General features: G+C 40.4%; 1 protein-coding gene across 3 annotated transcripts in view; it reads left to right on the top strand.

The window, feature by feature from the left end:
* The window catches only part of LOC139726694 (carbohydrate sulfotransferase 11-like), a 74,017-nt gene extending 57,304 nt beyond the window's left edge, over positions 1–16,713 (top strand). For all 3 annotated transcript variants that reach the window (XM_071637679.1, XM_071637678.1, XM_071637680.1), the window contains 3 exons: positions 10,902–11,040; positions 14,380–14,468; positions 15,216–16,713. In XM_071637679.1, the coding sequence (XP_071493780.1) occupies positions 10,920–11,040; positions 14,380–14,468; positions 15,216–16,184 (1,179 nt within the window). In that variant the 5' untranslated portion in view covers positions 10,902–10,919 and the 3' untranslated portion in view covers positions 16,185–16,713. The remainder of the gene's footprint in view (positions 1–10,901; positions 11,041–14,379; positions 14,469–15,215) is intronic.
* The last annotated feature ends 6,045 nt before the right edge of the window (positions 16,714–22,758 follow it).

Below are 22,758 nucleotides of genomic sequence, written 5' to 3'. Positions count from 1 at the left end.
AATCTTTGAGAAATACTGCCTCCAGAGCCCTTTGCCCCGGCTGTGCCTCTACAAAGCAATGATATTGAACGTTTCCCCTTCGTGGAGCTTCTAACAAGACAGCCGTGCAGATATTACTCCAAGACGGATGTTTTGATTGCCGAGGAAGGAGGCCCAGTCCTGTTATTCATGGAAAGGGGAAGCAGGCTTCTCTACCTCTCAGGCTGCACGGAAGCTGACAAACGGAAGCGAGGGTTTTGTCTTGCAGCTATAAGCTGTGTCAGCCATTGGAGGCGAAAGTAACGGCGACCGCCATGATTTCTGCGCGTGTATAGTATTATCAGGAAGGTTAGCTCACCTCCCTGCGTGGTTTGAAATACGTAGTTCGTAGCGTTTAGTACAAGGGCAAGATACAGGTGGCATATCCCCTTTGCGCTCCTGGGTCCCGCTCCGTTATCGTAGAGCGATCGTCTTTTGTATTGGGACGAGGTCGACATCTACCAGAGACGGGACCCTGTGTAGTATAAATCGACCTTCTCCTCCTCAATTACCTGTGATAATGAAGTAAATAATGTCGTAATGAAGAATACACTCGTATAGTGCGATCATATATCTGATGCTTTGTACCAGTGGTCATCCTTACACGAAAGGACCACTGACGCTTTCGAAATGCTCCTATCCGCTGTCTTCATATTGTACTTACGGTGTGGGGATGGATGGGCAAGGAGGAATCAGTGTAGTTCTCTCTTTATTATGGAGATTTTCACGTTTAATGCAACTCTTCGAGATGTTCTCTGAGAAGTTTTTTTTTTTCTTTCTTTGAGGTTTTGCGTTGTCGCCTCTTTGTAAATGTTATTTTCTCCCTCCACCTCCCTCCTCTCACCCCCTCTCTGTCTGTCTGTCCGTTTATTTGTCTGTCTCTCTGTCTCTCTCTCTCTGTCTCTCTCTTTGAAGCACTGATGCAGAGGCTGTTTTGAGACTGTTTAAAGCCCCAGATATTTGTGGCCATGATTATTTCATTCCGACTGGAACATAGCTTTTCTGCCTACTGATCCGAGTCCCAAACAGATGAGAGGAGAGTAAGACGGGAGAGAATACTACATGAGAATCACAACGCCCCCAACGTCAGATTACGTTACATGGACACTCGCAAAGATGTTCGCGGCTGTTAATTGATTTCCATCGCCTCTGGTGCGTCCCCGTCTGTGTCGATGGTACCGGACTTTGATTTGGTTTCAGAACAGTGACTCTATAATTGGCGGAAGGAAGCGTTATTTTTCTGTCTCTCGTTCCCTTCGCATGCGGACAGGTGGTCGAATTTCCGCTGGCAGCTCGGGAAGGCTGGTTGAATTTCTGCGAGGCAGTTCGCGTGACAAACTCAAAGAGGGAGGGAGAGACTTATTATGAAGTCGGTGCCACTTCTCTCTCCTCTCTCGCAAACTTTCAATTACTCGTTCTCTCTTTTCTTCACACATTCCAATATACTGTGGAGCTGAAAAGCAGAAAGAGCCATCGCCCGTACACTGTAAGTTCCCAAACGTCTGCACGTGCCATGCAGAGAGATGGGTGTTCCCACCTCCCTGCGGGTACCCAACACGCGACGCTTGCAAGTAATCAAGGCACAGAAGCACTCTGTGCCATTTATAGGAAGGAACCAATGGAGTTTATCATGTAAATAAATGCCCTCATCGTATCGCTTGAAAAACTGTTCCGTTGCAGACAGTCACTTGGGGGCTGCATGAATGATTATTATTGCTGTCGGTTTGTTTAATACATTTCCTTCTTTGGTAGCCACTGTCGACAGCCAAATTTTGTCTGGTGACGGAATATGATCTGAACAAAGATGTTCAGTCTTGACGCCCTTCAGAAAGATGTCACCGATCGTATATAGTAGCTCTTGAATCGTGGACTCTTCCCTTGCAGGAGAACAAAAAAAAAAAAACAAAAAAAAAAAAACGCCTATGCTCTGCTCTTCTCTGAATGTCGTCACTTTGGTTACAAATTGAATTTGCCAGGAGCTATTACTCGGATGGCACTTTGGGAAATGGATGGGCATGAATCTAGTTTGGTGGCAATTTTTTCCCCTCTTGGTGTTATATGTCGCCAGCTTGCCATGACGTCCACGAACAAGAAATGGTGCATGTTGTAAACTTGATGAAAAAAAAAAAATGATGATAATGAGCATAGCTTCACGGCTATGACACTATTCGGTTGTCTTCCGCGCAATACATTTTCTTCAGACATATCCTTTGGGATGATTACTTCTCGTATTGAACGATTGCCGATCCATCATCGTAGATGGAAATTGATTTTTATCGCATCTGTTTTGTTCCTCTGTTAATTCATAATAAATGAGATGTTGTTATCTTCACAGAATGATTTCACGGCGGTAAAACCTGGGCCACAAACACAGCCATAATAACATTGTACTTCCTCGAAGTTTTGATCATTTTCCCAATGTCATTGTTTGATCTCGGTCGTATAATGTGAAGTATTTTCTTTTTTAGGGTTGTTTTTCAACTGGAAAGGAATCAATGCCTACGATGCTCGTCTCCTCCCGTCCGTGGTCTTAAAGGAATTGTATAGTTTTGGTTGAGACAATTTTAGGTTTCTAACATTTTTGGTGAGATAATGAGAAACCTCTTATTACCTATGAAAGAGCGTGTTGTTCAAAGAGGGATTCAACGTTTATTTGCTGAAAATTTGTTTTGAAATGGCTAAGATGTCCAAAACAGAGCAATCTTAATAAAAGGTGGGACCAACCTTTTATCATACCCCCGCATACACAAAGTGTATAAGGGGGTATATAGGAATCAGCGTGTGGTCGGTCGGTCGGGCGGTCCGTTGCAAATCTTGCGTTGCCAACTCTTTCTACAGTTTTGAAGCAATTTCGATGAAACTTGGCTTACATGATGACATTGAGGTGTAGATGTGCAAGACATGTTTTTTTTTTTTGTGTGTGTGTGTGTGTGTGTGTGTTTTTGTCGGAGAATGCGTTGCCATGGTAACCACAAATTTCCCCAAACCTTGTGGAGTGAACTATACTTCCACAGTATTTGAGCAATTTATTTCAAATTGGGTATGTATAATGATCTATCGGTGTAGGTATGCAAGACACGCTTTGTGTTTGTAACCGACGAGGCGTTGCCATGGTAACAGCATATTTTCATGAAAATCTTCTGGAGTGAACTGCTTCCACAATTTTGAAGCAATTGAACTCAAATTTGGCGTGCATAATGACATTGAGGTGTAGATGTGCAAGACATGTTTTTTGTGTGTTTGTCAGAGAAAGCGTTGCCATGGTAACCACAAATTTCCGAAAACATTTTGGAGTGAACTACTTCCACAGTATTTGAGCAATTTATTTCAAATTTGGTATGTATAATGATCATCGGTTTAGTTATGCAAGACATAGTTAGTGTTTGTAACCGACAAGGCGTTGCCATGGTAACAGCATATTTTCTTGAAAATCTTGTGGAGTGAACTGCTTCCACAATTTTGAAGCAATTGAACTCAAATTTGGTGTACATGATGATATTGAGGTGTAGATGTGCAGGACATGTTTTTTATGTTTGTCGGAGAAAGCATTGCCATGGTAACCACAATTTTCCCAAAACCTTGTGGAGTGACCTACTTCCACAGTATTTAAGCAATTTATTTAAAATTTGGTATGTGTAATGATCTATAGGTGTAATTTTCCAAGACACACTTTGTGTTTGTATCTGACAAGGCGTTGCCATGGTAACCACAATTTTCCCAAAACCTTGTGGAGTGACCTACTTCCACAGTATTTAAGCAATTTATTTAAAATTTGGTATAACTATGTGTAATGATCTATAGGTGTAATTATCCAAGACACACTTTGTGTTTGTATCTGACAAGGCGTTGCCATGGTAACAGTTTATTTTCTTTAAAATCTTGTGATGTGAACTACTTCCACAATTTTGAAGCAATTGAACTTTGGTGCACATAATGACATTGAGGTGTAGATGTGCAAGACATGTTTTTTTGTGTTTGTCGGAGAAAGCGTTGCCATGGTAACCACAATATCTTGTGGAACTAACTACTTCCATAGTGTTTAAGCAATTCATTTCAAATTTGGTATGGAGGGCCTATTATGATTTATAGCTGTAGTTATGCAAGACATTCTTTGTGTTTGTACCTGACAACGTGTTGCCATTGTAATTGCACATTTTCTTCAAATCTTGTGGAGTGCACTACTTCCACAATTTTGAAGCAGTCAAACTCATCATCAGGTACTCACAAGGTAGGCCAACTACACACATGTATGCACACAGAAGGACAGACAGACAGACATACACACACACAATGGTCATATAACCTCTTATTAAACACAGGTTCAGTTCTTTTTCATAGGAATCTGGGCTGCGGGAGCGGGGGTATTAATCGCCTTTAGTGATACTTCTAGTTAGGATTGCTTTGTTTTACTTTGTTTTTGGACATCTCAGCCAATCCAAAACTGATTTTCATCTAATAAACTTCAAATGTCTCTGGTATATTATGCTCTGTATTATTTCACAAGCGATTTCTTGATATCTCGCAAAAAATTAAAAGCCCAATCCTCATCTCCACCGATACTATACCAGCCCTTTAAGAGTGACGTCATGTTAGTGATATAGTTAAAGATGACTTATTTGCCCTTTGGACAGAATGTTCGTAAACACCCCACCCAGTATACCAGGAGTCGTCAGACACACTCCCAGATAAAGCCCCACAATACGATGTCTCATCTCAGTCTTTTTAAACTCTTTTTTTTTTATCGTTTTATCTAATTATTTCTCTCTCTCCGGTCGTTCTCTCGGTTCCTCTTATGTTTCACTTCGGTATACTCTCTCGACCAGCGTTCGAACGAGCCGAATGCCATTATTCGCGGCACTGCCTGATGGCCTGTTGAGATAATCATTAACAACACCTAAGCATTAATCGTATACGCGTTGTGTGCATAGTCGAATTGAAACACGTCCAGGAGCTTAAAGCCGCATCCATGTGGGAAATTATCTGGAAAATGATATAAAGACGAAGGCAAGATCTCCATTATAGTAATGGGCAATCACGAACCCCTGATTCGAGACGGAATGAATTGTCGTAGGCCTGTTGCAGGCGTTTTTAAAACCACCTTATAGAAAGGAATAACCACGATTCCGCAAATCTTCACTGTTTACGTAATTGTTGTCGTTCTATCTGAAGAGAGCTCTACAGCAACTAAAAGCTCCATTGTGTAGGCTTTTGAGAGTTCCTGCAAAAGAGAGAGAGAGAAAAAAAAACAACACAGATAAATAATGAAATAAAACCAATAGTCAAATCTTCCGTGGAAACATGTATTTTACTTCTGCTCTGTCCTGATGTAGAATTAGCAGTTTAAACTTCTAGTTCGATTTTTAAATTCTTCCGTAAAACGAAGCAACACAGGACACACACACACAAAAAAAAAAGAAGAAGAAGAAGAAATAGGCACAGTGTCGCAAAGTTTTACAACATGCGCATATTCCACCAACGTGTGCAGGTCTAGCAGTCCAAAACCGTGGAATCGGTTTCGGAAACCACAAGGCACAAAAGAGAAACCCCGTGAAATTAGAACAACATGGGAAATCTGGGTTGTGTTCATATATTTCCTCTTATGCCTGACCAGTATTAGTACTTTAAAATCCGGGGATAGTCTCGGAAAAGCAAGAGGTAAAACAACAACAACGAACAAGCCCGACTTGCTATGAACATTACCTTTCTATCTGAAGCATATGTAAACTCCAGAAAAAGGGATTTTGATATCTCACCACAGTCGCCTGAAAGGAGGCATTTGGACCGCTACGGGTTCAACGAGAAACCAGAATGAATTTAAAAAAAAAAAGTCAACCTGAGAATTCTACTCTAATTTGAATGCATTTCATACTTTCTGATGATCATTATGAATTCGCAAATTCTTGGCCGTTCATACATAAGGAAGTGAAACAAGCTCATGATGTATATTATGTACTAATTAAAGTTGCTCTCAATGCTCTGTCTTTTCAAAGTGGCGTGATACCGACATTCGACGAGCGAAAATGAAAATTACGTTTTAATATCCCCTCTGTTTGGCCGTGGTGTTAATGTATAGGGTGATGCTGCGATATCTATACTTCTGATATCTACTGTCAAAAAGTAGTTGAAATAATGTGCAATACATGTATTGTGGTGCAGTGGATTAGAGCATGCACCCGGTTTGAATCCAGCTCAACACTTTTATCCTCGGACAAGACTTTGTTGTTTGACCCATGCAGGTGTATAAATGGGTACAAGACGATGCTGGTGTTTTGATGACAACATGACCTTTTGTGGAAAAACAGAGTTTAGACTATGAAAGAAGTTAGGCTGAGAAGGTAAGACTGGAAGACAATCACTTCATCATATTATTGTGTTATGCAGTACGTTAGAGTCCTTCACCCCTAGTCAGAATAATCAGTTTCTGTGTGACGCGAGATACAGGTTTCGCCGTGACACACAACGTTTTCTTCCGCGCTGACTTGTGTGAGTTCTTTTCATACTTTGCATGAGATGTATATACTTCGCATTATGGGATGTATATCAGGCTCAGTACTTCACCACGGCTCTCATCCCCCGTACCCACATTCCCTTCCCCTCCTTCCTCCTCCTCCTCCTTCTCCTCCTCCTCTCCCTTCCCCTCCTCATCGGCTTCCTCCTCCTCCTCCTCCTCCTCCTCCTCCTCCTCCTCTCCCTTCCCCTCCTTGTCGGCTTCCTCCTCCTCCTCCTCCTCCACTGCCACCACCTCCTCCCCCTCCTCCTCCCGTCTAATCCCTTCTCATTAGCCATGCGACTGGTTTGTTCTCTCTGTTTGTCCGTGCTATTCCGGGTTCGGTTGATTCGTGTTTGACCTATAACTCGATGGGGACCGCTTTAAAGGTGACGCGACCCGCCCGGGCTCTCACGACCGCTGCTCTTACTTTGCTCAGTAAGAGGCTTTGAGAGAGATTTAAGGAAGCGATATGGTGAGAGTCTCGTTGAAGAGCGCGTACACCTCCACGGTTCGATGAGTCTTGAAGGGCTCGAGCGGTCAAGAGTTACGTCACGTGCCGTAAGCCCGCTATCTGCTCAATGTCATCGTCATAATGCATGTGACATGCTTCGACAGTGATGATGAATAATCCCATAAGCATGCTACCGACCTGTCCCATACAGTACTGACTTAGTGACTATGTACGTATGTATGCTGCGATATGTCTTTGGCTGTGATTAGTCCCAGTAAGTTAATGATCGCGATTTAACACATGCACTTTTTTAATGAGACTCTTTTTATCGAAAGACCACGTGAAAACCGTGATGCATTCTATAATAAAGTTTTGTAAATATGAAGAAATAGGCCTATTACACTGCTATATTTTTGTCAAATCAAAGAGTTGTGCAAATTAGCGCTGCTTACAGCATTTCATTGCACGTCTAGGTTTTTTTTCTTCCCTTCACATTTTGTCAAAAGTTTGAGTACAAACCAGTCTTGATTTGATGTGTGGTTTCTGAGAATTGTTTTCATAAAATCGTGGTTTATTTGATTTCTTTTTTCCCTCATTGAGTCGGAATAAACATAGCTGTCAGCAGATTTTACTGAGGATTATTGATTAGGGCTTCACATCGATCTCAAACACACACACACACACACACACACACACACGCACATACTCTTCACTCACCCTTTGTGTCGTGATCCCTGTAAGTCCTGATTTGATTACGCACTTTCGGTCATTGCATCTGGGATGGAAATAATTAAAGATACGCGTTGTTTGCTATAATAATAAACTTTTTTCCCCCCTGCAGTATAGTCCATACAGACGACGTGGATTTGTATGTTAGGTAGGTGGGATTACTTGCGTGAGAGGTACAAGCTTTCACAAACTAGCTCACACCGCCGCTCCACCCTCAATAAATAAGAATTTGTTTGTGTGTATATATATATATATATATATATATATATATATATATATATGTATATATTTATATGATTTGCGTTGCCACCTGAAGCAGTGCTTTACATTTCTTAATATGTTTTTAAGTCCAGCACTGCACGATTCGTTTGAATCCTAATTGTATTCGATCACGTTGTTTCGTTTGGGTTGATATTTTTGAGCACCTCCAGTCCTTTGAAGATTTGAACTTTTTCAATGCAGTAGGTAATCATGGGTCCTAATGTGCAGTCTTATCTCCGGGTTTGGTTTTTTTAACAGTCACAAATCAAGTCACAGGTTGTTTACTTATTTTTCAGTCAATATTGTGAAAGAACGAAAGCCCATTCAAAACACGTACCTATAATTGCCGATTATTGTAATGATGTAGGCGAGGTTCTCCATGTTCAATATAAATTTCGAACTAAAATACAAAACACAACGAGCAGAATGAACAAAACAGAGACAACCAAACACATTATATATAGAAAACAGATGACTCGCACCATTTTAAACTAACAATCAGCAAAATAGCTCATTAAAGACATCGTTTAGGTTGTGATAATCGTGATAATTTGGAGTTGCAATCAATCATGATGTTTAACAAAAAAAAAAAAATCAGAACAGAACAACAACAGCAAAACCCAGAATTGATTTGCCTCCACTGTGAACCGCAGAACGACGATTTCTTATGACACAAGCTCTGCGTACTAATAATCCACGCACTACATGCACCTGCAAGGCATCCAGCGGGTGATTTTAAAGCACCGGGACAGTCTTCTGCAAAGAAACGGGTCAAACTGTGCAGATGCGAACACCGCACCTTCTAATGTCACAGAACGCTTCATTTCTTTTTTTTTCTTTTTTTTTTAGTCCCCATCTCCTCCACGCCACTTAATGACCAGCCGCGATGATAACCCGGGTCCGTAGTGATTATGGGTGATCTATCAGTTGGTCTAATCCCATTCCGTTTACAACCAGTTCGTCTATTGACCATTTAGTCCAATTGCCACTTAGCCTCATTACCACAGTTGGTCTACTTCCAGATAGGCTATGTCCACTTCGTCTAATACCCACAGTTTATAAGACAAAATGGGAAAAAGTCCAAGGAGACAAAACTGCAGTTAGACCATCTGGTCATTAGACGAAACGATAAGTAGCCAAACTGGGCATTGGACCGAGTGAGAAGTAGACCAAACGGGCATTAGACGAAATTGATGATAGACCAAGTGAGTTTAGCCGTAGTGGTGTCGGACGAAGTGGGAAGTAGACCATCTGACAGTAGACCAAATGGCAATAATCCGTGATATGGGCCAGCCTGGCCCAGCTTGATACTCGGCTTAATCACGTCATATCAGCAGTAGATGTTGAAGTATTATGGTATAGGTTCCCGCGGTGACTTTACTCAAGCACCAACTCATAATTCGCGACGTTTATCGTGGTAACGAGATCTTATAAGTAATCATTTAAAGAATGTAATAAATTTGCCTCTTGCGCTTCCATTTGGTTTTACCTTGTCTACACTGCGTCGGTATATATCGATATCTCTCTCTTCTTTTTCTTTTTTTTTGTTGTTACCGAGAGTAAACTATACAGTGTAGTTCATTATAATAGAGCTAAGTTTTTTTTTTTTCCCATTGAATTCGTATTTCAGGTTGAAATTTTGAAAAAGAAATGATTTCAGACCTCTTCCTACATGACTGGTATGGGCCGACTAAAGCGAGTCGTCAGTGTTTTCTGATAGCATAGAATTTGTAGCATTATTAGCATTAGTATTTTGACGACCACTGCGTCGCAAATGTCAGGCAGCTGGTATACGCCCCGTCTCTTTTGGGGGTGATCGATGTGCATGCACTTTAGATTGATACTTGAATCTGAATATCAGTATACGCTCCCAGAAGTGAAGGGTTTTAATGGATTTTGTGTATTGACGTGTATTATATAACACGTTATGTTTGGCTTGCTGTCTCTCTGTTTGTATCTACATATTGACATGTCTACGTTATATCTGTGATCAATGTTCAGGGTAAATATTGCCTGAATGAGTTCATAAAAAACGCCTTCATCTTAATTTATTTTCCTGTCGATTAAAGTCCGTAGAATACATTCATGCCTAATTTGCGACGTGCCATTAACTGGTATTTCACAGTCATTTGCCTTACAAGTGTGGAGGGGATGTATAATATCCGTGGAAATAGCACTTGGTACTCCCTTTAAATGCCAGCACGTCGCCCGGCCCTTTTTATGATCAGTCAGTCTGTTTCTATAGGTATATCACTGTGACGCTGTAAAAGACAACATCCCTAAGTTACGGTCAAATATATATTTTTCTGTGTCTTTATTTTGCATCTCTCTGTGTTACCGTATCAAGCGTAAGATGAAGATCTTCGGTTTCGCATACAGGGTACTTGCGGACAGCAAGCAATTCTAATCACAACCAGAACTCAAATTACGCGAATTAGAAGAAAACGTATACCACAGTATAAATTCGCACTTTCAGCCTTGGGCCGTGTGGCTGATGTGTTTCTTTCATCTCTGGTTGTGTTATACTGAACAAGAATACGCGACTGTGGCCTCTTATATATACAATGAGCTTCACAACATTGTGTTTGAGAATAGTCTCAGTGCCTCTGATGTTATGATCATGATTCCTTTTTACCATGGGCTTCTAATCTTCCTTCGTCTCTTCTTCATTCATGTCAACACAAATCGAACCAAAGTTACATTAATTATATAATGAATAAATCCCAATAAATGCGGTTTGCGTTTTGCCACGATTTTGCTGCCACCCGAAACGGAATGCTACGTTATTATTATGGTTAATTTTTTCAGCTAAGCAGACTTACAATGCACTTCAATTACAACTGTTTATTATGATTATGAATGTGTGACGATATTTGCATTCTCTTTGGTTTTACACAGCAATTGTTTATATTACTGTTCTCTCTCATTCTGTCTCTCCTCTCTGTGTTTTAGATAGCCATCAGAGTGGACATGGCGTCGTTGAGTAAGTTTGCGCTCTGGTGTGTCCTGGGCCTCATGTTCACCTTCACCGTACTCGTCTATATATCCCCCTCCAAGCAGTCTACACAAACAGTACTCAGCATTAACAAAGGTAACCGAAACGTCTTCGGACCACCATTTAAAATGCTAGTGGCTTTGTGCGTAAGGTGTGTATTGCCGATGGTACTGACAGTGATTAAAGAGGTCAGGAATATCATGTTTGTTTGTTTGTTTGTTTGTCGTCCTCCTGCTGACGTATAGGAACGAGCTATACATTTCGCTTGTTTCTGCTACATACATTTCAACACTTATGAGAATGCAGTTTGCATGAATTCATTGTTGCTATGTTGGGCAAGTCTTAAAGGAAACCCAAACCCAATAAGAGAAATGTGGATTGGGTGAAAGCAGCAACATTAGTAGAACACATCAGTGAAAGTTTGAGGAAAATCGGACAATCGATGCAAAAGTTATGAATTTTTAAAGTTTTGGTGTTGGAACCGCTGGATGAGGATACTACTAGGGGTTATGGCGTCATGTGTGGACAGCAATATAAAGAAATATAAAGGGATTCCACAAAAAGTAATTTCATGAAAATTACACATTCCATCAGCTTGATACTGACATTTATTATGTTAAGTGTAGCAATTATTCCCCCTGCTTTCTGATAGCGGTTAGTCAAGTGCTCTTTCATTGTGCTAGAAAAGTGAATTTCTGTGGAATTTTGGAAGCCAAGATAATCATCAAATTAAACCATCATTTAACGATTACTTTGCCTTATAGTGTACAGCCAATTCATATTTCAGCATTTTGTTATGTTCACTTAAAGGGATGGTATAGCTTTGCTTGAGGTTATAGGATTCAGCTTGTAACTTTTTGCAAGATACTTAGAAACCACTTTATGAAATGTTGAAGAGCATTATACAATTTTAAGAGGAATTCCAAGTTTGTTTGATGAAAGTCGGTCTTGAAATGACTGAGATATCCAAAAGAAAAACAAAGTGATCCTGATAAAAGGTGGGTCCCACCTTTTATTAGGATCGCTTTGTTTTGGATATCTCAGCCATTTCAAAACCAATTTTCATCAAATAAACTTTGAATTGAATTGTATGCTCTTCCATATTTCATAAGAGGTTTCTCATTGTCTAAAAAAATCATCTAAAAACGCTGGCAAACTGAAGCCCCATCTCATCTGAAACTGTAGGCCCTATTAACCCTTTAAGCAAACAAATGATTAAGGTGTGATTTCACGGAGCACGCGAACGATTTGCGAAGGACGCGAATGGCAAAATCCAGCATTCGTATTTTAGTTTGCAAAAGATCGCCAAACGAACGTGAGGGTTCGGAAGCATCGTCAATTGTTCGCGAATGTCGTTTTTACTTCGACGACAATTTCAAAAATTTTAAAAATTTTTGCGAACCTTTTCCGCACACTTGGTCGTGATTTGCTCTCGAAAGTGTCTTTGAAGCCAAGTCATATAAAGTCATATGCGCAAGACCTTCGCAAGACACGCGCGATGTTCGCAAAATGTTCTTGAAACCCAATACAGACCCCGAAACTCTGGAGAATGTCTCGCGTATGTTTCGCGAAATCTGCGAAGTTTTTCCAATCATTTTACGACGTAACCGCAAACTGTTCGCGTACCTTTTGAGACATTTTCACGAACGTTTAGCGCATGTTTGTGGGATGTATGACCTACGTTTTTTCCAAATCAAACTCGTGGCATACATCTAAACATCAAACAATTATTAACAACTATAGTAAAAAAGAAATTAAACACTAGCAAAGGGAAAGAAATGTTTGATGTAAGAAAATTGCAGAATCTAAAGTATGCCAAAATTACATTTGAAACTAGAGATTATGTGTTGGAGAAACTGCTAAAAGAAAAAAAATTACTACACTAGTGGAGATAGGTCCTAAGAAAAAGCTGTAGGCACGCACACAATAGAGAATTGAGAGAAAATAAAGGAGAATTACAGGAAAGAAAAAAAAAAGCTTCAAATTAAAACAGCTCCCCCCTCTCCTTGGGTAAATTTTTTTTTCCCATGATTATTGAAAAAAATGCGTTGTTCGCATTTCCGTCGCGTGTTCTTCGTGTATGTAACATGATGTATTTTAGCTATAACACACGACATTCGCACATACTAGTACGTCGTGAGAACTTCGCACAAATTGCGCGAGAATGGTTTTCAGCTTTACTGTCGGAACACATTCGGAGAAAAACTTTTCCGAATATTGGATTTTTCCATTCGCGTCCTTCGCAAATCGTTCGCGTGGTCCGTGAAATCACACCTTTAATAAGACTTCATGTCAAATACTGACCAGTCACGTTTAGTGCCCGTTCTAATTTATGTGTTACTTCTGCTGGGGCAGATGAACGTTTTTGAGGGTGGATGATGGGTAGGGAGTCAAGATTAACAGTACCTTATTAGGACGAAACTGTTAGAAATTCATGGGTTTTTCCAGTTTGTTCGTTGTTTTTTTTTTTTACGAGCCAAAAACACCTGCAGCCCCCCCCCCCCCCCCCCGCCGTTCCGCGACACCTGATCTGATAGTTTAGATTTAGATACAGTGTTACAATGACTTTGTGGTGCTGTATTTGCTGTTTTTTTAGTGCGGAAAGGCAACCTTCAGTGTTGTATATAGGATGATATCCGCTATATTCCTGTATATACGTTCTATAAAAAACAAACAAAAAAAAACACTTCTGTAAATGTGAATTATCTTAATTGCATTCCTGTAACACTATGGCATGCTTCTTGGCTAGTTTAAGGGTAGATAGACGGTATTTTGTGCCCAATATCTTCCAAGATTCATATCACGTATAGCTGAATTTCATCACTACGTAAATCAACCATGTATTGTGAGCAAAGCGGTGATTAAAAGAGCAAGTCGCAAACAATGGGCCAGATATCATTACTTCATGTATGTACGAAGATCCTGCATATTTCTGTGTGTCTGTGGGCGGATGGGTGGGTGGGGGTTACATATGGGAAATGAAATCATATTGGGACAATATGGCCACTCGGTCTTAAACGAGCGAATAAAGGTACTCTTGTAAGGTTATGCTTTCATGTACAGTATATGAGCGGGCGAAATGGAAATGCAAATTACAGAAACTCATTGCGGTCACTACTTCAAAAAAAAAAAGTGCCGACTACACGGATGACGATATGCGATATTGATTTGATTGTCTTTTTTCATTCGTTCTGAAGAAGAATTTTTAGGCCTATGTCTAAATCCTCTGACAATTTTTCGGCATCTAATCATTTTTCTTTTGAAAAAAAAAACCCACCGTTATATCCATGCAATTTTCTTCTTTTCATGATTATGATCGTAAAAAACAACCAGTTCGGCGATTGTGGCAGTGATTCCGTTACGCAAAGTGCGATGATGTCAGATGATAATGATGATGATGGCTTACTTATATGAATGTCATATTTTTCTCGACAGAAAATGAAATAACAGAGTTCGGGGAGGCTCAGAATTTCGAGATCCACCACAGAGATCGAGCAACTCCCGACGATACAGTACAGAGACACGTAAGTTAATTTGGTTTCCGATTGGCCGGTTGCTTTGAGCACCGTAGCGTAGTGGATAAGGTTGTAAACACATAAACTATTGTAGAGGATGCGGGTTCGAATCCTGCTTAGCATGTACCTCATTGGACCTCGGGTGTCCCTCTTGACGTGGGTGTAGAAGTGGCTACCTGGTAGATCTGTACATGCTCTAGAATGATGATTTTAAATGCTCACTCCGGAAGAACAGTATTAACCATGAAGACGCCACCCAGGGTATTATATTTTGGTATATAAAGTATAGTTACATAGCTTGTACTGAAACTATGCCATTACATCTCACATAAACCAAACAATACGGATGCGGGTTCGAATCCTGCTTAGCATGTACCTCATTGGACCAGATGTTGTACCTCGGGTGTCCCTCTTGACGTGGGTGTAGAAGTGGCTACCTGGTAGATCTATACATGCTCTAGAATGATGATTTTAAATGCTCACTCCGGAAGAAAAGTAGTAACCGTGAAGACGCCACCCAGGATATTATATTTTGGTATATAAAGTATAGTTACATAGCTTGTACTGAAACTATGCCATTACATCTCACATAAACCAAACAATACGGTGCCCTTTGAATCACTCTCATAATTTAGAAAGCAGGAAATTAACGTTCTGACCGACTGTAAGCTGGATTGAGTTGGATAGAATTTATAATGACGTGACGCTTTCCAAGTCCTAATCGCGTGTATGTTTTAATTATGATTGTCATTGTAGGTGAGTATAGCGGCCTCACCGTCGGAGCTACCTCAGCGCGACACGCAACTGTTCAGACTGAACCAGTCGTTCGACGAGGAGATGGACTTCATGCGGAAACTGAGTGCCGTTCATAAACACCGGCGCGCCGTTGTGGACAGCGTGTGCAAAAAGTACCACCCCAACCCGGAATCTGATGTGGCAAAACATCCACCCTGGAACATTCTGGTGGACGAAAAGTACAAGATTATGTATTGCTACGTGCAAAAAGTGGCCTGCACGAACTGGAAGAAGGTGTTTCTGGTGCTGAGTGGGCAGTACAACAACACGGACACCATACCACAATTCTTCACCAACCGACAGGGCGGCAAGATGCTCAAGTCGCTGTCGGATTACACGGAGTCACAGCGCAGGACGATACTCCGGGATTATACCAAATTCATGTTTGCCCGCCATCCGTTCTCCCGCGTTCTCTCCGCGTACCGGAACAAGCTCGCGCCGGACAGCACGTTCGCCAGGGCCCAGAAGTGGCAGAAGCGAGTTGGCCAGAAGATTATCAAGAGGTACAGGCCGGCCGCTGACCGCGCGGAGAGCCAGAACAAATCGCAGCAAAAGTACGATCTATCCTTCGACGAATTCGTGAAATTCGTCGTCAACGGACGGAAAGGGTTCAAAGGCGGCAACAAGCACTGGCGGGACCTGCACGTCAGCTGTCTGCCTTGCTTAATCAATTATGACGTCATCGGAAAGATGGAGACGATATCCGAGGACGCCCGCTACATACTCACCTTAACAGGTGCCAAAGCAGCTGTAAGCTTCCCCTCGGCCCAGGGAAGCTCGCCCACCAACAGCTCCGACCCCGATCTAATTCAGAAGTACTTCGGGAACTTGCCCAGCGAAGACATCACACAGCTCTACAAGCGCTACCTAATTGATTTCCTAATGTTCGACTATCACGCCACCGTAGATGGCGTCCTAGATGTTCGATAATGGTAGCCAATATGACTGCCTGTATGACTTGTGTGCTTGTTTTTATATTTATTTTATTTTCTTCTTTGAAGAGAAAGAGACGAATAATCTTTTACAAAGTAAACTCGGAAAAGTATAAACTCAAATTTTGGTGGTAATTTCGGGGTTTATGCAATTGACATCGTTGAACTCACTGAAGACAAAATCCTGTCTTGAATTAACTTTTTCTCTCACACAGCTGCTTCCCTTATTGCAGCTGTTTATTATTTAGCGTCAGTTCAGTCATACATCATGTAGCCAGCCGATTATGACACTAAAACAGGTCCCAGGTATTTTTGTAATATCTCGTATTTGGGCATACTGTAGGTATAGGTCTAGGCTGGAAATTTTCACCATCATTTTACTCTGTCAATGTCTTTTTTGAAGAGATGAAACACTCGTCCTTATACCTCTCGATTTTGATGATGGTTATTATAATCGATAGCTAACTCGCACGATGGGCATTCTACCTCATCGTATCACGGAGGAGCAGTACTATGTACTATTGATAGTAGAGCGTGGTTACAGAGATTAGTTTAGTATTGTGATTTTGACAGGACAGTTGGAAGACTAATGGTGCGTTTACACCGAGCACGGTACAGGCAATGGGCCGGGGTTTTTGCTATGGTACGCCCAAAGGAACCATGTCTGGTTCTGTTACAAAAAGAATCAGTAATTCGGTACAAAATCATCTAAAATGTTATTCTTGTGTCAAAATCACGAGCAACAAAATCAACAGCAGAAGATTAATTTTGTAACAAAATTATTAGTGGGGAAGTGATGGTGTAAGAGAATCAGACATGGTTCCTTTTGGCACACCATAGCAAAAACCCCATTCCGTGACCCGTGTCTGATTTGGTGTAAACGCAGCTTAAGCCGTTGATGTGGTGCGTATGTGAATCATAATCAGTGAGAGGGTCTAGCTCATTACCGTACAACAGGCTCGGGTATTGATATAACATCGCACTGTTTAAGTTTTTACTCAAGCTGCGCTGCGTACTTGATAAGCGAGTGCCGCATCCCATTGTACAAAGATGAAGATGATGCCGGCACCAGAGGATTTCTATTTCATGCTTTCCAGACATATCAACTCGTGTGTTCAAACTGGATTCCGCATTACTGAAATACTTTGATATTATTTAAACATGTGGACTGACTCATAACTAGGTCTACTGGGAAATTTATTCCTTAAAAGCATTGCATAAGTAAACTGGTCTGATATTAATTAGGGGGGCATTTCATGAAGCATTTTGTCGGACATTTTTTTCGGACAGCCTGTTATAAGCTGCTGAAATCCTTGCATCTGATTGGCTGAGAGCAAATTTGTCTGACGAATCTGTGGGACAAAACGCTTCGTGAAATGCCCCCAGAATGATACAATTCCTTTAAAAAAATTCTAGCGATACGATTGGTCAGCTTCTCATCTTAAAAAAAAAAAAAAATGCTTTAAATGTATCATTACAAGAGCGTGCAAGATACCGTCGAGCAGTTTTGGGCATGCGCCAAATGATGTCACCAACCATGCACATTTCTTCGTAATCTCACTGTTTACAATATGCCTTGCCCTGAGCAGTAGTTGTTACTGGCACTTGCATGCGGCTGTGGCTTGAAACATGCGATATATTGCATGAAACAAATAGTGTATGACCTTTATACGTGCATGGAATCAGATTTCGCATTTGATGAAAAAAAAAAAGGAGACGCTCCATTCAACTCGGCATCGCTTCGCTGAAAAGAGCATTTCATCTTTCACCTTGTGCGAGATCCCCAATCCCCGCACTCGTGATCAGTTTCTATTTGTGTTATAAGAGCCGTCAAAAGTACCTCGGCTTCCTGTGACAGAATTATTGTTAGACAAGTTATGCTGAACGAGTATCAATTTTCGATCCCTTTGTTATCCTCTTGATTGATGTACGTAATGATAGCTGAAGCGGAGTTAGGATTTCATCGGTGTGATAGAGAAGACTAGGAGATATAATTATATCAGCACTTCACTACATCTCAAAGACTTAACATTTATTACAATATTACAGTACTCGTGAATCTATTGTTCTATATGGCCTTAATTAGGTGCCCAATGAAGGCTAGCAATGTTGTATCTATTTCATTTCTTTTCTTCTTTTTTAATGTATATGTCTGAAAAGAAAAGGGATGTTGGGTTCAACTCTAACCTGGTTTACGTCTCGGACCTTGTGTTCAGCTTGGCGTGTTTCAACCATTTTATTTGTAATTACTTACGTACAGAAAGTATATCTGTTCACCCTAAACGTATTTTTGTGTGTCACCTTGGTCTTTGCGAGGTCGTCTGAGTGAAGGCTGTGACATGTCTTTTTTATCTTTTGACAAATTGTGTATTACCTGTACTTTGTATTTGAATTCGCTCTTGCGATTATGTTAACTCTCTGTCGAGGTTGTCGATAATCAGGTATGATCCTTCGTTCTATTAATGTAGCACGATGGTGATTCGAAAGTAATTTCTCATTAGAGTCATTCTTTTTGCACGATGGGTGGATGATGGAGACTGACGTCATCAGTGAATTCTTCTGACATATCAAACTGTAATGAAGTTTGAAACTACCGGTATTTTTCACTGTATGTTCGTAGTCGAAAGGTGGATTTGTTATATTTTGAACTATCCAGCCTTCAGGTTCACAACGACTTGATGCATGCATCTTCTGTGTGTCTTTTTTTTCCTGGTAGTATTTATGTAATTAGCACTGTGTCTGGTGAACTGGTGCTGAAATTTTGTGTCGGCGTAATCATGCCTGTACGACTCTTTGACTATACATGGTGTAATGTATTTATTCTTACATGGTTACGAGGTTTATTTGTACGTGGTTCGGTCGTAACAACTCAACGTCGTTTGTATGTCGACCGTATCGAAGATGTCGAGTTAGAATGCATAATGTTCAAAGTGTCTTCAAAGTGATATGTATCTGCGTTTGCACTGAGGTCTACTGACCTACATACAGCACGGCAACGTTGAGCAACATCGGTTATACTACTCGCTGCTGGTGACTCAGTGTATTAAGACAGTTTCTAGATATGTTATGTTTTGTTTTATGCTTTAAAGCACGTTGTGACATGCAGATTATTTTAGACAATCTACTCCATTCAAGAGAAATTTTGTTTAAAAAAATGATGCAGGCTGCAAGACAACAACAGCTAAATAAACGGTGAAAATATGGGCGAAGTTTGCTAATTCATTAGGAAGTTGTGACTCGTTCAGTGTCAGCATACAATGAAAATATAACTGTGTTGGTCACGTGACAGTATTCGGTCTCCCCCCCACACACACACAGTAGGTTCTAATGATATGATGTGCATGATGGTGTTGACTTTGTCTGTCATTATTGGCCTTAAATCTAACCAGAGTTTTAGATAAATACATCATCTATTTTGTTTTTAAAAAAGAGAGATATATCTGGAACGACATTAGTGACGAGTTCTTCTCAGCTTTTCCGCAGCTTCTTTTTAGGTGCTTGAAATATATCTGCTATTAAAGTGGGCATATTTTCTCAAATCTGTCTGATTTAGCTAGTATACCCGAATATTGAGTCGCACAACCTATGATTATCTTTCACATGGATTTTTTTTTTAATAGAAAACCCATATTTTTAGCAAACAAAGCAACAACATCAATATACACATATAGACACGTGCTCTTGCTGTCACACACATACACAAACGCCCATTGCACATGATACAATACGTGGTTGTGTATGTTATGGTATTTTGTCATGGAGCTCGTGCGTACTGGTATTAAAGGTTATATCGTGATGATGTCTCGCATCGTCAGTAGGAATTTGCCCTTTTTGGCATCGATCCCCATTGCAATTCTTTTCTCTTTTTGCAGCTGGATGATTGAAATGATTTTTGGAATACAGTAATGCCCATGAACATGTAGACAGTTATCGTGAAGCAATGAATAGGGGCGTGTAAATCGTAATTTAGACTTACTAATCGTGTTGTAAATTGTCTCCCTCGCAAGTTTTGCATTGTTTTGCACTAAAAAGTTCAGCAATTGAAGAGCTGCCTAAACACTCTCGTACCCCATTTATACAGGGCATTTAGAGCACTCCAGGGCTAGACTTTATGTATAAAAATTAATGGGGTATCAGCGCTCTTTGAGCGATTGGTATATCTGCCTTATTTCAGGCAATTCAAAGGTAATTATCTGTAATGATACAGATCTACTCTAACGTTTCGTGATTGCACATTGCACTGTATTGCTATATCAAGCCGGTTGTGTATGTATGGGATTTTCATTGGCATTATACCAAGGTAATTGTCCTCTTATTATGTCAAAGTTCACTCAAAGTTCGACGTTCGGCTTTTTGTGAGGAATCATCGTGTTAAGTCATGTGGTAATGTTATGAATAATGTAAGATACGTTCTTGTCCACTAATCTTATTTTTAATATTAAAATTTGAAATATGCGATCAAAATACTCTGTAGGCAACATGTGTCCATGCTTTTCCTCACTCTGATATGATTATGTCCAGTCAATACTCTCTATCTCTGTGTACTTTTTTTTTAGTCCTATTCATCTTATATATATATATATATATATATATATATATATATATATATATATATATATATATGTGTGTGTGTGTGTGTGTGTGTGTGTTGTGTACTAGCGCGTGTATGGGTGTGTTTATTTGAAAACACCATACTGAGACGTTGAGACGCATAATGTTAAACATACACAGCAACGTATCGTTTTATTCAAACACTACAAGGACACATGCAAGCTACCTATCGCGCTTACATCTGCGTATAGTATTGCACTGTATATACAAATTATCGATGATAAATGTATCGTTGGTCGTATTCACGAAAAATTTGTGAATGCTCTATAGCGTTCTCTCTTTGCTATTTTCTCTCGTTCAAATACACGTTCTGTCTATTTGAACGCGAGATAGCAGAATAATAATATGTACAGCCGTATATGTATGTATGTATGTATGTATGTATGTATGTATTATTATGTGTGGGTACAATTACCTACCAAAATCGTTTCCTTATCCCATGCAGGACGTGAAATACCCAGAATGTACCCACGTAATCCGGAAATAAATAGTATTGAATATATTAATATAGACAGATCTTATTGTAAAGTGTTACGTAATTAATCGCTAAAGTGATGTGATAAAATATATCAATACATTTTCTTAGCAGAATGTGAAGCTGTGAAAGAAAATTGAAAATAATCGAGTCTTCAGCAAACACTTTATTAAAGCTATAGGCACTTGATGTAGGCAGATCGTTCAATTTTATAGCCAGTATACATAATATTTCTCGGACAGTCGATCTCGAATGTACACATACTGAAAACCCAAACCCCCAGGCCCCGAGACACAAGAAGGACCTCGTTTGTTAGTCTTCTCCATCTCCTCCTCCTCCTCTTCCTCCTTTTGTTAGGTTGGTGTTTTTTACAATCATGGCTACCCTTGAAAACAGAAGTAGGTAACACAACAGATTGGGCAAACACTTGAAAAATATCTCCACTCTACGCGAAGGAAGTGATTATCAGACTTTAAAAAAGTATCTGAAGTCTTTGCTGTTATAACAGCGGTCGAAAGGAGTCCAAAAGTGGAAGTCTCCAATCATCATGCACAACATTGTACAGTATTATCGCGCGACATGTAACGTAAATGATAATGCAGGCGTCATACTGTCCCAAAATAATCATTGAGCAAAGATGGACACACGAAGGAAATTTTCAAATGCGACTCTGATCGTATAAACATCGCATCATCCGTAGTATCAGGGCATTAAGCCATCAGAAATACATATGAGTTTCTCAGACTCTAGTAGCAACGTCGTGAGAGGTGGCAAAATCTTCGTACAGGTTTTCCTCCGTGTGTCCTTCGGGTACATAGCATCTTCGTGTAGCCTTCGTGTAGCCTTCGTGTGTGGTTCGGGTGTCATCGTGTGACCATCTGTAAGCATCGTACATTGTACTTGCTTGGGCTATTGATTGGCTGTAGACCAAGTTCGGGACCAACTTAGCATGCAGGAAAATTCCATATTCGTATAGCCAACTTATGTCAGTTTGGGGACACTATGACGCCTTGCCAGTACGGGATGATTACAGTATGTGTCAAGGTGACAACCTGCACACAGCGACAGATGAACCTATTTGCAGTATCTTACAACATGACAATCAAAACCAAAGAGGTAGGTGTCAGAGTCTCTCACCTACCTCCCTGCTACAGCCATTTCCTAGGCCGCCGTACGTTGCCATGAGCTGCTGACCTGTTCTGTGAACAACGGGCTACGTACATGTAATAAACTGAAAAACAACAACAACATGTAATTCATGCAGAAATCATCTCTTTGACATGTCTTCCGTGCAACCAGACTGCTTCCGTCAGATGTGGCGTGATTCTTATACATTGTTGTATATGTATGTTGATTTCTGGACTGCATTAAGCGACAGTTTCTATAAAACATTCTCACTTATACATCAATGACTGATCCGTTACATTCATAATATTCGATAGACAAAATGAAAACTTCAGTCTATATCGTGTGCGTCACGCAGTAG

This window comes from Diadema antillarum, unplaced genomic scaffold, assembly GCF_040938485.1.
Source record: "Diadema antillarum isolate AM-2024a unplaced genomic scaffold, OU_Dant_1.0 seq00000097_RagTag, whole genome shotgun sequence".
NCBI classification, from domain to species: Eukaryota; Metazoa; Echinodermata; class Echinoidea; order Diadematoida; family Diadematidae; genus Diadema; species Diadema antillarum.
This window is presented reverse-complemented; position numbering and strand designations above follow the sequence as displayed.